General features: G+C 34.2%; 1 protein-coding gene across 11 annotated transcripts in view; it reads right to left on the bottom strand.

The window, feature by feature from the left end:
* NCOA1 (nuclear receptor coactivator 1) overlaps positions 1-13,625 on the bottom strand; it is a 213,862-nt gene that overhangs the window by 77,450 nt on the left and 122,787 nt on the right. For all 11 annotated transcript variants that reach the window (XM_078149820.1, XM_078149819.1, XM_020983963.2 and 8 more), the window contains 3 exons: positions 9,058-9,235; positions 6,650-6,829; positions 4,965-5,060 (listed from right to left, as the gene is read on the bottom strand). In XM_078149820.1, coding sequence (XP_078005946.1) covers positions 4,965-5,060; positions 6,650-6,829; positions 9,058-9,235 — 454 coding nt within the window. The remainder of the gene's footprint in view (positions 1-4,964; positions 5,061-6,649; positions 6,830-9,057; positions 9,236-13,625) is intronic.

Consider the following 13,625-nt stretch of genomic DNA (forward strand, 5'->3'; position numbering starts at 1 on the left):
GTATTCTAAGCATAGAGGATAGCCTATGCAGATACACAAAGACAGAAAATGGATAGTCATTTTATGTTATACTATTTAGGCATCAAGACTACATTTGTTTCATAAAAAGAATTTGACAGGATTCCATTCCGTTATGAATAATTTATGTAAAGCAGAGTTAATTAATCCTTGAATGCTTGATAGAATTCACTTGTAAACCCATCTGGGCATCTCTAATGAATAGTGAAGCAAAAACAGTAACACAAAGTTATTCCACATTGAGGGGGTTAGGGCCCATGGGTTCAATTATTATTCCTTTGCAAATATATTGGAAGCTAGGTGACACAGAGAACAGAGTACTGGACTTGGGAGTCAGAATGACCTGAATTCAAACTTGGCCAGACATACTTAATTCCTGCCTGACCTTGGGACTCTGCTTCATTTTCCTCATCTATAATTGAGATATTTGCTAATATCACCTACTTCCCAGAGTTTTTGTGAGGATAAAATGAGATAATATTTGAAAAGTACTTCCTGACATTTTTTAATTGAATGAGCTGTAGGTATCTCAAACTTAATATAACTAAAACAGAAGTCATTATCTTTCCCCCTAAATCCACCCTTATTCTAATTTTATATATTTCTCACAGTGGCACTACCAACTTTCTATTCACTCACATCCAACCCTGGCATTTCCCTTGACTCCACATCCTCCCTGACCCCATACACTCAAGCAGTTGCAAATACTTGTTGCTTTTACCACCATATCATCCATTCCTTTCTATTCACTCACAAAGACACAATCTAATTTGGGACATCATCACCTATTTCCCGGAGTATTGCAATTACCTTTTAATTGGCCCTCCTTCTTCAAAAGCCTTTTCTCTCCTCACTCCAATACATCTTCTATACAACCCATGTGGCATTCCCTCCCTCTCCCGTCCCAATCCAATGAACTCCAGGGTTTCTTTATCACTTCTAGCTCTTTACAATCTGATCGATCAGTCAACCAATAAGAACTTATTATGTGCTTATCATATACAAGGCATAATGCTAATTATTAGGGATACAAAACACAAAAACAGTCACTACCTTCATGAAGGATATGTGCTAATGGGGGAGACAACATGTAAATGAATATAAACATATACTATATAGAAGAAAAGTAACCTTAAAGGGTAAGACTGAAATGGTTGGCAATACTGGAAGGCTCTTTTTTTTTTAAATTTATTTATTATTTTAGGCAATTTGGGGTTAAGTGACTTGCCCTGGGTCACACAGCTATTAAGTGTCAAGTGTTTGGTCTGAGGCCACATTTGAACTCAGGTCCTCCTGACTTCAGGGCTGGTGCTCTATCCACTGTGCCACCTAGCTGCCCCTGGAAGGCTTCTTAAAGGTCATGGTGGATCAGTCCTGAAAGAAGTTGTATATGGCAAGAGGCAAAGATGCGGAGGGGAAAAGATTGGGAAGAGTCAGAAAAGGAAAAGAGGCAAGAGATGGATTGCTGTGTATAAGCAAGAGGAAAAGCCCTATATTACTGGAAAAGAGTGTATGGAGAATAAATAGTAAAGTGTGAGAAGCCTGGAAAAGTAGGAAGGGCTGAGGGTATGAAAAGTTTAAATGCCAAAAAAGATTTTATATTTTATACATTTATATTATATATAATATGTTATATTATATTTTATATGTGTTATTGGTAGTAAGGAGCCCCTATACTTAAATGAGTAGAGAGATGACATGGGAAGACTTATGTACTAGGAAAATCACTATAGTAGTTAAGAAGGGGATTGATCAGAGTGGGATGAAACTTGAGGAAGGGAGACTAATGAGAAGGTTCTTGTGACAATCCAGCTAATAGGTGATGAGAGCGTAAACTAGATGGTGGCTATGTGAGTAGAGAGAGGAAGATGTACAAAAGCTATTATTAAGGTAGAATTACAAGATTTGGTAACTAATTAGATTTAAGAGTCAAAGAGAATGCCAAGGTTGCAAATTTGAGATTAGGACGGCAGTGTCAGTAAAAAAACTTTTATCAAGAATGTTAAGCATTGGAATTTTAATTATAAACATTTATTAATATTTACTATGTGCCAGGTGCTATGGTAAGCATAACAAACAGAAAGTCTCTGCCCTCAAGGAGCTCACATTCAAATAGAAAAGAAAACATGCAAAAACTATGGAAATATAGCATATAAATAGAAAGTAATGTCAGAGAGAAAGCACTAATAGTGCATGCATGTGCTGGAGGGGGACACCAGGAAACTTACTTGAAAGAAAAGGCATTTAATGCATAGTAAGAATCAATCAATAAGGATTTATTAAACATCTACAGGCATGAGGTTTCATGTTGGAGATATAGTGGTGCCCAAGTTACTTTTATAGCTTTAATAATTAATCACTTCTACATACTCTACAAGCCAGCCACACAGGCCTTGCGATTTTTTTCTCATATATACTTTCCCTCTGTAACTTTGTGTTAGTTGTCCTCAATGCCTATAATGCTCTCCCTCCCTCCACACCTGTATCTCAGATAATCTGTGGCTTCCTTCAAGAATCAGCCTAAATGTAGTTTTCTGCATAAGGCCTTTCCAGGTCTTCCTAGTTATTTCTGCCTCCTTCTCCAAAGGTTCCTTGAGTTATATTTATACCTGTATATGTGAATGTCATATATTTCATAATAACTTAATTTCCTTAGAGAAAGGAATTGTTTCATGGTTGTCTTTGTAGCTTCAGCAACTAGCACAATGCCTGGCATATAACAGGTGCTTAACAAATGTTTGTTGATATAACTGAGAACTGATTGTACAAATATGAAAACACACAAGGTTCAACATCTAGGATCATCAGAACTCTGAGACTTTGCATAAGAAAGGAAAAGGACAAATCCACTAAATTTCAACCCTTACAAAAACCAGGATCTAATAGAAACGAAGTTATGATGCAACTAAAGGGGTTTCAAAAATTAATTGCAAAATGAAATATTAATTAAAGCGTAGTTATCATAAAAAATCAGGATGGGCAATGTAATACTACTTCAAAAGATTGGCAGAAGTTGCTAAATAAAAACCAAAACTTCATTATTTTTAATGAAAGCACTACATTAAAATGAGCACATCCATAATTTAGTCAATTTATGTGCTTTAATCCTGTACTTACAAATTTCTTTGACTTATGTAATCCTATGTTGAACAATTAAAAAGCAAAGGGGGCACAAGCGGAGGCAAGGGGTTTTCTCCTAATTCTCCCTTCTATACTGACTATTTAGTATGTGTGCACATGGTACGTGCACGAAAGATGTCCCTGGAGGCAAGAAGACTAGTGTTCAAGTCTTGCCACTAACACATACTGACTTGTGATTATGGTCAAGTCTCAACTTCTCACTAAGTCAGTAAACATCTATTAAGTACTACTATATACCAGTCACTGTGCTAAGTACTAGGAGGATACGGCCCCTCCCCTCACCAAAAAGTCCCAGTTCTCAAGAAACTCAGTCTAATGTGGGAGTCAACAAGCAAACAAGCATTTTATTTACAGGATAAATAGGAGAGAACCAATAGAATGAAGGCATTGGAATTAAGGGAGATCAGGAAAGGTTTCCTACAGAAAAAGAGATTTTAGCTTGAATTTCAAGGAAGACAAGGAAGCCTGGGGGCAGAGGAGAGGAGGGACAGAATTCCAGGCATGGAGGATAGCCAGTAAAAATGCACACAGTAAAGAGACGGAGTATTTTGTTCCAGGCACAGCAAGAAAAACAATGTAACTAAATCAAAGAGTACCTGAGAGGGTACGGTATGCAATGTCAGAGGACTGGAAAGGGGTGGAGGGGATGGAAAAGAGTGGAGGTTTAGCTTTGAATGCCAAACAAAGGATTTTACATTGAATCTTGAAAGAATGATAAAGAATTCCTGGATTTATTGAGCAGAGAGGTGACATGATCAAATCTTTGCTTTAGGAAAATAACTCTAAAAGCTGACTAGAGGATGGACTAGGCCGGGGAGAGACTTGTGGCAAGCAGACCAACCAGAGGTCTTGTACTAGTCCAAGTGTGAAGTGATAAGGGCCTGCATTAGGGTGCCAGCAATATCAGAAAAAAGATGGGAAGCATATTGCAGAAATACTACAAAGGAAACCACTGACAGGCTTTGGCAACAGATTGGCTAAGGGGGATGAGAGACAGGAGACAAAAATGATAATTAGATTGCAAGATGGAATGACTGGAAGGATGGTGGTACCCTCAACAATAACAGGGAAGTTAGAGAGAAAACAGGGTTTGGGGGAGAAAAAAATTAGTTCAACTTTGGACATTTTGAATTTAAGATATCTATACAGAATATCCAGTTCAATATATCCAATAAGCAGTTGGATATGTGAGTATGGAAGTCAGCAGAGAGGTTGGGCTGGTTAAGTAGATCTGAGAATAATCACCATACAGATGGTAGATGAATTTATGGGAGCTGATGAGATCACCAAATAAAATAGTATAGAAGAGTAAGAGGGGACACAGCACAGAACCCTTTGGGACACCCAAAATTAGCTGGTATGAATTAGGTGAAGATCAATTAAAGACACTGAAAAGGAATAGTCACATTGAGGAGAAGCAGGGGATAGTAAAGTCACAAAAACTGAGAAAACAGAATATCAAGGAAAAGAAGATGATAGTGTCAAAGGCTGAAAAAAGGTCAAGATGGATGAGATTTGAGAAAAAGCAATCAGATTTATCAATTATGACATTGTTAAGAGTATAAGTTGTAGAAAAGGTATTAATTTGCACTGTTCCCTCACCTTAGAATTCCTTATATCAACGAAATCACAAGTGTTTGACCAGTCTCCCTATATCATATTAAGAAGTATTTATGCCATGTTATATAGAATAGTATACAACACGTAGATCTTTAAGTTTTGGAAATATTATTAAGTGGTTTAATTCTCTAAGAAGAAAAGTATACTAAACTTCTACAGCATATTTTGAACCCCACATTTTATACCTGTAGTATCTTGCTTGGTCATAAATGATTCTGAACCCGTAATAGCTGCAGGACGAGGTAATCGCCGTGCAATACAAATCAAACATGACTGGAAATCTGAAAAAAAAAAAAAAGGAAAAGAAAAGAAAAAAATTAAAGTGATACATTTCATGAAATTGATATGTAAAACTAAAACCAATTATCTAACATTTCAAGGCACAAGACTCTTGATAAAATATACCAAAATAATAAAATTTCACTGTTAAAATTGCAGCAGCAGTTACAGTATATTACTATTAAAAAGTATTAGAATCCAACAAGTTGGAAGTCTAAATAGAGTACCTGGGTCAGGAAATAATAACTTATTCCTTACCACTTATATTCATGTATCTACTACTCAATCAAGTTTCTATACTTATCAACAAACAATGGCAACAAAGAGAGTCCCAACAATCTCACTGTAGCACTGTATATATGGGGAAAAAAGAGAGCTGACCAATTTTTTCAAGTAGCATCTTCCTGGACTTGACAGGGGCAACAATGTTTTTAGGAGATACAGTTTCTTAAGGTTCTCTCAAAGCTGGCTCTATATAAAACACCAAATTGTTCAATTTAAAATTTGATGTAATGAGGAAAAAGATTTGGAAAGTACACCTAAAAATCAACAGGGAAAAATATACACATAAAATACATACATATATATATGGCTGTATGTAGCACATAACAGGACTGCTAGGTGGCACAGCAGCTAGAACACTAGGCCTGGAGTCAAGACCTGATTTCAAATGAGGCCTCAGACACATACTAGCTATATAGCCCTGGGCAAGTCAATTAATCCTGTTTGCCTCCATTCTTAATCTATAAAATGAGCTAGAGAAGGAAATAAAAAACCAGTCAAGTATCTTTGCCAAGAAAACCCCAGATAGGGTCACAAGGGGTTGGACATGACTGAAATGACTGAATAACAACATATTGTATGTATATACATATGTATGTATATACACATATACAATATACTTTGTGTATACACACACACACACACATATGCTTTATATGTATATATTTTAACAATCAACATACATTTTATATATACAGATATTCCTCATATATATTCATATATATATGTCTGGATATTTCTATGTCTAGATACATTTCTGTTGATTTTTAGAGGACTTTCCAAGCTTTTTCCTCAATTCATCAAACTATGACTTGTGAATTTTGGTATTTTATACAGAGCACAACTTTGAGAATCTCTAAGGTGTATAACATAAAAACACTAGTGTTACACACACACACACACACAGAAAATTTCATTTCATATTCAAAGTCCAGCCCAAAAGAACTGTGTCCAATTCACAAAATTCTCAACTTCCATCTTGTTTAATACGTAAATCTATTAGTGAAATCATATATTTTTGAAAATCCTTCATTGAAATATTCACTGGAATGTTTTATTTGTACAAAGGGTGAAATCAGAGAGGAAAGGAGTCAGCATACATTTGAGATTTTTGAGGTATCAGCTTATATGGTGAGTAAATGTATTCACATTCATTTTTTTTAAGCTTAAATCAGGCTGACTTCATGCTACAATGTAAAACATATTAATTTTAGAAATCTCTTAAAGAGGCAATTTGCATTCAGTTGCTTCCCCCAGGAACCGAAAAAACAAAAACAACTAAACATGTAAAAATGACTTTCCACCATACCTTCTCCTTCTTCCTGGATTGATTTTGGCTGTGACACAGTGAAACACTGCATTACTTCATACCGCTGGCAAGCTTCTTGGTTCTCTGTGCCTGGCTCATCTGGAGGGCGAATTAGCATCCGGCAGTTAAAGGTATGGCTATTTCGTCTTGTTGCCTCTTGAGGCCAAGGAACTCCATTTACTGTGGAAGAAATATAAATTATAATGCTAGTCTTGGCTGTAGGGGAAGGACCAAAAATAAGAGATCTGTACTTTAAATATTCTGTTAGATCAATTATGTAGATTAAAAGAAAAAACTGACAAAAATAGATTACATTGTATGCATATATGTATAAGATAATCAATCAACAAGTGTTTATTAAGCACCTACCATGTGCTAGGTACTTGCATACAAGTTCAAAGAATAAAACTCTAGAAGGGAGTTTACATTCTAACGAGGGTAAAAGTAAGTACATATAAAAATATATCCAGCATAAATACAGAGTTTATACTCTCTCTCACACACACACACACACACACACACACACACACACACACACAGAAGTCAAATACAAGGCAGTTTTTGGGAGAAAAAAAATAGCATTTGGCGGAGGATCAAAAAAGGCTTCAGTGCAAAAGATGATGGCCTGAACTGTACCCTATGTCTAACTAAATCAATTTAAATCACTTATTTAAGAAAACAAAAACAAAATTGTCATTGTCAAGTCCCGCTGGATGATGGATTCACCTAGCACCATGAATTGCAAATCCTTCAAAAACGTACTAGAGTACATTATTGCCTCATGATTCAAATGATATAGGAGATTTGGAGATAGAGGCCTTGAGTTAAAATTCCAGGTCTACTGTCTGGGTGCCCTTGGGCAAGTCACTTAACCCTGACTGCCTCACCAAAAACAAAAAACAAACAATAAAAAGAAAGGAGACATAATAATAACAATAATAATGATAGTACCTATTTTACTTGATTCATAAGGCTGATGTGAAGACCAGAGACTATGTAAAGCATTTTGCAAATTTTATACTGCTACATAAATGTACATAGTTGATTTATGTCAAGGAAAAGCTTTTGGATGATATCAGTTAACAAGATTTCAATTAATTTTTTTTTAAACAGGAAACATATTCTTTGAAAAGCTTTATGTATATTCTCAAGTGTTTGGTCTGAGGCCAGATTTGAACTCAGGTCCTCCTGACTTCAGGGCGGTGCTCTAGCCACTGTGCCACCTAGCTGCCCCTATGTATATTCTTTAATAACAGAATTAGCAAAAGTGTTGAAATACATTTAATTATTGATCAAAATCATTACATGTGCAGAAAAGCTGACACATTACAGAAAACTTATTCAAGAAAAATATTTAGTTTTACTTTTGTTCAAATGAAAAAATTTAAAAGTAGACTAGTAAGCTACTTGAATGTTTAGAAACTAATTTTAACTTTAATTTTACTAAGAAAATTTATTCAAATACTCAATTGAATCTCTGACAGCATGCACTCAGAGTTGCCTCCATTGAGGTAGACTGCAACTCATCCGTACTTATCTACCGTATATCATTTTCTAGAATAGTATTTGGACTCTAAATATTTAGAATATGTAGACAGGCTGGGCTTAAGTTCACTTTGGCACTAAATATGAAAAAACTCAACTAAATAGATAGCAAAGGCAAAGAAATTACTAGTTTAGAAATTCTTATCTTATTTAGCTTTTACCAGCTATAAATGAGCTCTTTTGCTTTTTCTGCTCGTTTTGTGGTATTTTACAATACCTGGTTCCTAAAGCACATTATCAGTGGTCTTTTGGGACAGACAGACCAGGTAGGACTGTTTATTACTTTTTAGGAAAGAAGTAGAACAGAGCTCTCTGATTCTATATTACCAATTAAAGTTACCATTGCTTGCTTTTCTTTTGCCCATCATGTTTCTGTTACTCTTTCTGTAGTTTTCTTGCTCTTGTTCTTTTTCATACGATTAATAAGTTCGCAAAATAATTAAAACTTTTTGTTAAAAATTTTCTAGGGCAAAAGTTGGAAGGTGCTCTTTATATTTTGTAAATGACTCTCAAATAAACAAGTACTACAAGGCATGTGTCATATTGAGATATGCTTCATATTCTTCCCTTTCCCTTCCTGACCCGTGAATATATCATCAATGTAATCCCAGAGTGGCGATGATGGAAAGGCCCTATGACAAGGGTCTGGTATTGGAAATGAAAGGTCAAGATTACAAAGCAACTGTGTTTATTTCCGTATTTGACCAATAAAAACAGACTGTGAGGACCATATCATATTTCACCATAGTTCTGAGAATGAATGGTTCGTATGTAGTTAAATCTCAATTAAAATGATCAATGTTACTTCAGGAAGGTAGAGGAAAGTAGCATTAAGAATAACAATAAAAAACTGGTTTTTTTACCTAGTGATTTTGGTAGCAGATTCTTGACAAATTCTGCATGATCTCCCACGTGCAGTATGCTGTACACACTGGTATTCATCAGTTCTTCCTGATTGTAACCCAAGTAGCTGGTCACATTTTCTGACACAAATACAATTCTCCCTTCACGATTCACAACAAAGAAAAATCCATCTAAGGCCTGCAAAGCACAAAAAGATTTGAGAAGTTAGGAAGAGAAAGGAGAGGGAAAAGAAAAATCACACAGTATGAACCAGATACATTTCAGTCAAAGTAGAAAAGATCAGAAATCCAATACATCAGAGCTGGACATAGTTTAAAAGGCTAGTAGGCATAGGTTTTTGCTGTTTTAGGTGTTCTACATGGAAAGAAAAGGCTGTAAGTGGGCCTGTGCATTGATATTTAAGTGGATGGAAATTGTCAGCATTTCCCACAAGTAAAATTTATATAGCCAATTCAGGAACAAATGGTTAACTTAACATTAAGTTGCTGCAGAGAACCTGTCAGCCCCAAAGAATCACAGTACTGAGAAAGACTAAATCTCATTTAGGTTTTCTTAATATTCTAGACTTTTACTTCTCTTAGAATGGAAAAACTAGTGAGTATCATATAAAGATTTTTTGAAATGTTTAAGTGCACTGAATAATAGTTGGTTAACTCTTTAAATCTGTTATAAATTGTTATGAAAAATTCAGGGAGAAAAAAAGTCTGAAAAGTTTTAAAAATATCACTGTTTTAAAAAAGTTTTAATCCTTGCTCAATTCAATTTCATTTTTTACTGGGAAGGTTCCTTATATGAAAAAATTCCAAGTTATCAATTAAGTACTATCTATACTATAACTAATCAGGATTTTTTAAAACAAGCAAACCAAAAAAGAAAATGTGGCATGATAGGTATGTAGGAAATGTCCAAGAATTAGCTGACTAAAACTTAGATTTATTGTGTTGTGGACCAGGGAAGGGTACTAGGAAGGAAAGATATTTTTTCAAATAAAATTACAAGTAAGCTTCATACATGAAAGTGGAGGTGGGCAAACTTTTACTTAAAACACATTTGCTGTAAGTTACATTACTGTATGTGAAATGAAGTAATAAAATTAACTTTAAAAATATTCCTAATATAGACTTTTCACCAATATGAACTAGCTCCTATTACTCTGAATAAGTGATTTTTTTTACTTCCATCAATTTATATTTTCAAGGTTTGTTTTTATAAGTTCTTCAATACTTTGCAGCGTATATACTTTGCATCCCCAAGCACATAAATTTAAAGGCAATTATTATGTGTTTATTATGTATCAGTCACATAGTTAAAGATTAGGAATAAAAATATGAAGGTGCTCTAGGCACCTGCCTCAAGGAGATATTATATATTCTCTCCTTGCTTCTTTTGTATCCCAATAGCAACTACTACAGGATGTTGATTCACTACAAGAAAACACAATTTAATTTTTTTCTTCCTTTCTCAAAGGTTTTGCAGAAGGTATTCCTGTATTTGGTAGGTGGGGTATGGGAAAGAACTGATTTTAAGTCTCTTCCAAATCTAAGAATTTATGACTATTAGAAACTGAGCCTGGGAAAAATAGTGAAATGTTGAACAAGGCATATTTGGGGGCTAAATACAGCTACAAATGAGTAAAATAATTAAATAAAGCATAACTAACATATAGGCAGAATTCCATAAATCTTACACCCAACAGGTCATTTGTTTATATCTTATACTGATTAATTAATAACATGCAAAATATATAAAGCTGAGAAAAAATGTCAATCTGCTGTGAATAGTGTGTACATATATGGAATAAAATTATGCTGAACTCAAAACTCCATGAATGATACCCTTAATATTGAGATATGCCAATACTCTGAACCATGGTGCTCCCTGCACATACTATGCTGCCTTCTTCACAATCTGCGTTTCATGCCAAAGTAATCTAACACTATAAGGGGCCAGGTCTCATTTCTAGAGAAGTTCCAAATACCTACAAAGGCTTGGTATCTACAGAACAGGTTCACACAGTGAGAAAGTATGCAACAATGGATACTCTTTTATGTTTCCTTTCTCATCTTTGTGATGTCACTTTTGGTTAATTTTCCCCACCCCTAATTTTAATTTCAAAATGCCATCTAACCCTCTCAACAATACTAATTAAGTGTTCTTAAGGAAGTCCCATGTACATATGTTTAGTGCTCTTCCAACCAGGGAATAATCTCAATCTCATTTGTTTGTATATGGGAGAGGGCAGGGCAATAAGATCGGCCTGAAATAAGTGGAGGCTTTGTGGGTGGAGACTAAGCATATCTTTTTTTAAATTTTCCCCATTCAAAAAGCTGGTTACACTATGCTGAGGTTGCTAAATAAACAATATTCGTAGAAGATATTTTTGTATCAATTACTGAGAAATAATTATTTTGTTCAATTTTGGGGTTTGGTTATTGATGGCTTGGCAATTAATTGATTACTAATAACAGCCTATGTGTGAATGATAGGATCATGTCTAGAATTGGGGAACCTGGAATGTCTGTGAAGTGAGAACCATGAATGTTTCTCAAAAAGTCTTTATTAATATCATAGCCAAAATTGCTCTGAATTTGGATTAGAAAACATGAGAAATAGCAAAAATGAGAGGATGAAGATACATCTAGTATGCCTTACAAATAGTGCTGCCATCGCATGTGGGTGGTGTATTTAGGGACACTCTGGGTAAAAATACAGCCTGAGATTAATGGCTAAGATTTAAAACGTAATGTGTATTAGCTAATTAACACAGTATTTGCAATCATTAAAAATAGATATGCTTAAAAATTCCTTCTTTACACCTTTCTTATATGAGGGGGAAAACACTGCAAAGAAAAGTTAAATACAACTTGAAGGAAGTTAATTATTTAAATAGAATATTGCTTTTCATATTTTAATATTTCAACTGTTAAGTCTTATGATCATTATAGACTCTTCTAATCTTAGGAAACAAATGAGTACAAAAAAACTATTAAAGTTGCCGCATATGTTAGACAAAGCAATTGCTCTAAAGGCATTAAAGACTTAGGGATACCTTATTTAGGGATTCTATCTATACAGGAATACTTCTATCTTATGGAAGATCTCAATAAGCAACAAATTTCTAAAGAACACGTTGCTACTCTAATTTTTTTAAAAAGCATTCTTATCTACTTCTCAGGGATAGTTTCACAGTATTCTTTGGGGAGAATAAGTATTTTCATACAAGTATTATCTGTCTTAGAAAAATATGTGATTCTTAAGAACAGGAACTATGTTGCTTTTAAATTCTGTATTCCCAGTGCCCAGCAGAGTACCTTACATGTGAGAGCTTAACAAATGTTTGTTGAATTGAAATATATGTAAGTTACAATAATCCAGCATATTAGCAATAGAGATTAAGAAATTATGACTTTTTAGAAAGAGAAAAACTAATATAAAACTGAAATTCAAAAAGCATTTCCTATGAAACTGCTCTAGAGAAGGCACTGTGATAGTTGCTAGGGAAAGAGGGGTAAAAATCAAACAGTAAGTAAATTACAATCCACTGGGGAAAACAACATGTATTAAATTACAAAATAATTTCATGGAGGTATGCAACTGGGAAGAAATAATATAAACGATGGACTTGACTGGACATATGTCTTAGTCAAATTCAAACAGGTATATCTAACAATCAGCAAGCCAGATATATAAAAATATGGAAGAATAACATGAATAGGGAATGAGTGAAATGCTGAATTTCCATAACTATCAAGTAATAAAAAAGGTATAGTATATTTAGGTATAATGCATGCTTAAATATAGTCTCTGCCCATAATCAAACTGTGAAGACAAGATAAACATGCATGAAAACAAGAAGAAAACAAGGCAGCATATGACAAAAATATTAAATTCTGTGGGTCAAACAATAAGTCTACAAGGAGGCCAAAAAAAAAGAATAAGGGCTAGAGTCACCAGCGTAGTATGCCTTAGAAGATGTGCATATTATAGTTAGGCAAAGAGGGAGCGAAAGCTATAGCTAGGCAAAAGAAAGGCACAGAGGGATGAAGAAGTAAATTTTGTTGTTTACTGACATTTATATAGGGCTTTACAAACATTAGCTAATTTAATCTAATTCATTTATACATTCATATATCTGATTTGTTTATACATGGGAGAGGATAGGATAATAATAAGATTAGCTTAAATGGAAGCTTCATGCAGTAGTGAGAAAGCCTGGTAAATAGCAAAGAGAAAAGTTACTGAAAATAATATTTACTTTGATTTTTTTGGACAGTAATTTTAACATGTTTTAATGATCAAGAGTATTAGCTCTCTCCAGGCAATACACTTTTTCCTTCTAATACTTTAAAGTTTTAAGAGAAGTGAGAAAAATACAATTTTATATTACTACTTTTAATAAAAGATTATTTACTTTACAAGCCTACTCTTCATTTCATAAATGTATTCATTTTATAGTTATAATGAAATGAGTTTTCTTAATGTATTTCCTTAAAACATTCAATTTATAAAATTAAACTAACTTTAAGGAAACTCATCTGTAGAGAAAGTCATGCCTGTGTACAGCAGA

Source organism: Phascolarctos cinereus, unplaced genomic scaffold (genome assembly GCF_003287225.1).
Source record: "Phascolarctos cinereus isolate Bilbo 61053 unplaced genomic scaffold, phaCin_HiC Scaffold_2;HRSCAF=192, whole genome shotgun sequence".
Lineage (NCBI taxonomy): Eukaryota > Metazoa > Chordata > Mammalia > Diprotodontia > Phascolarctidae > Phascolarctos > Phascolarctos cinereus.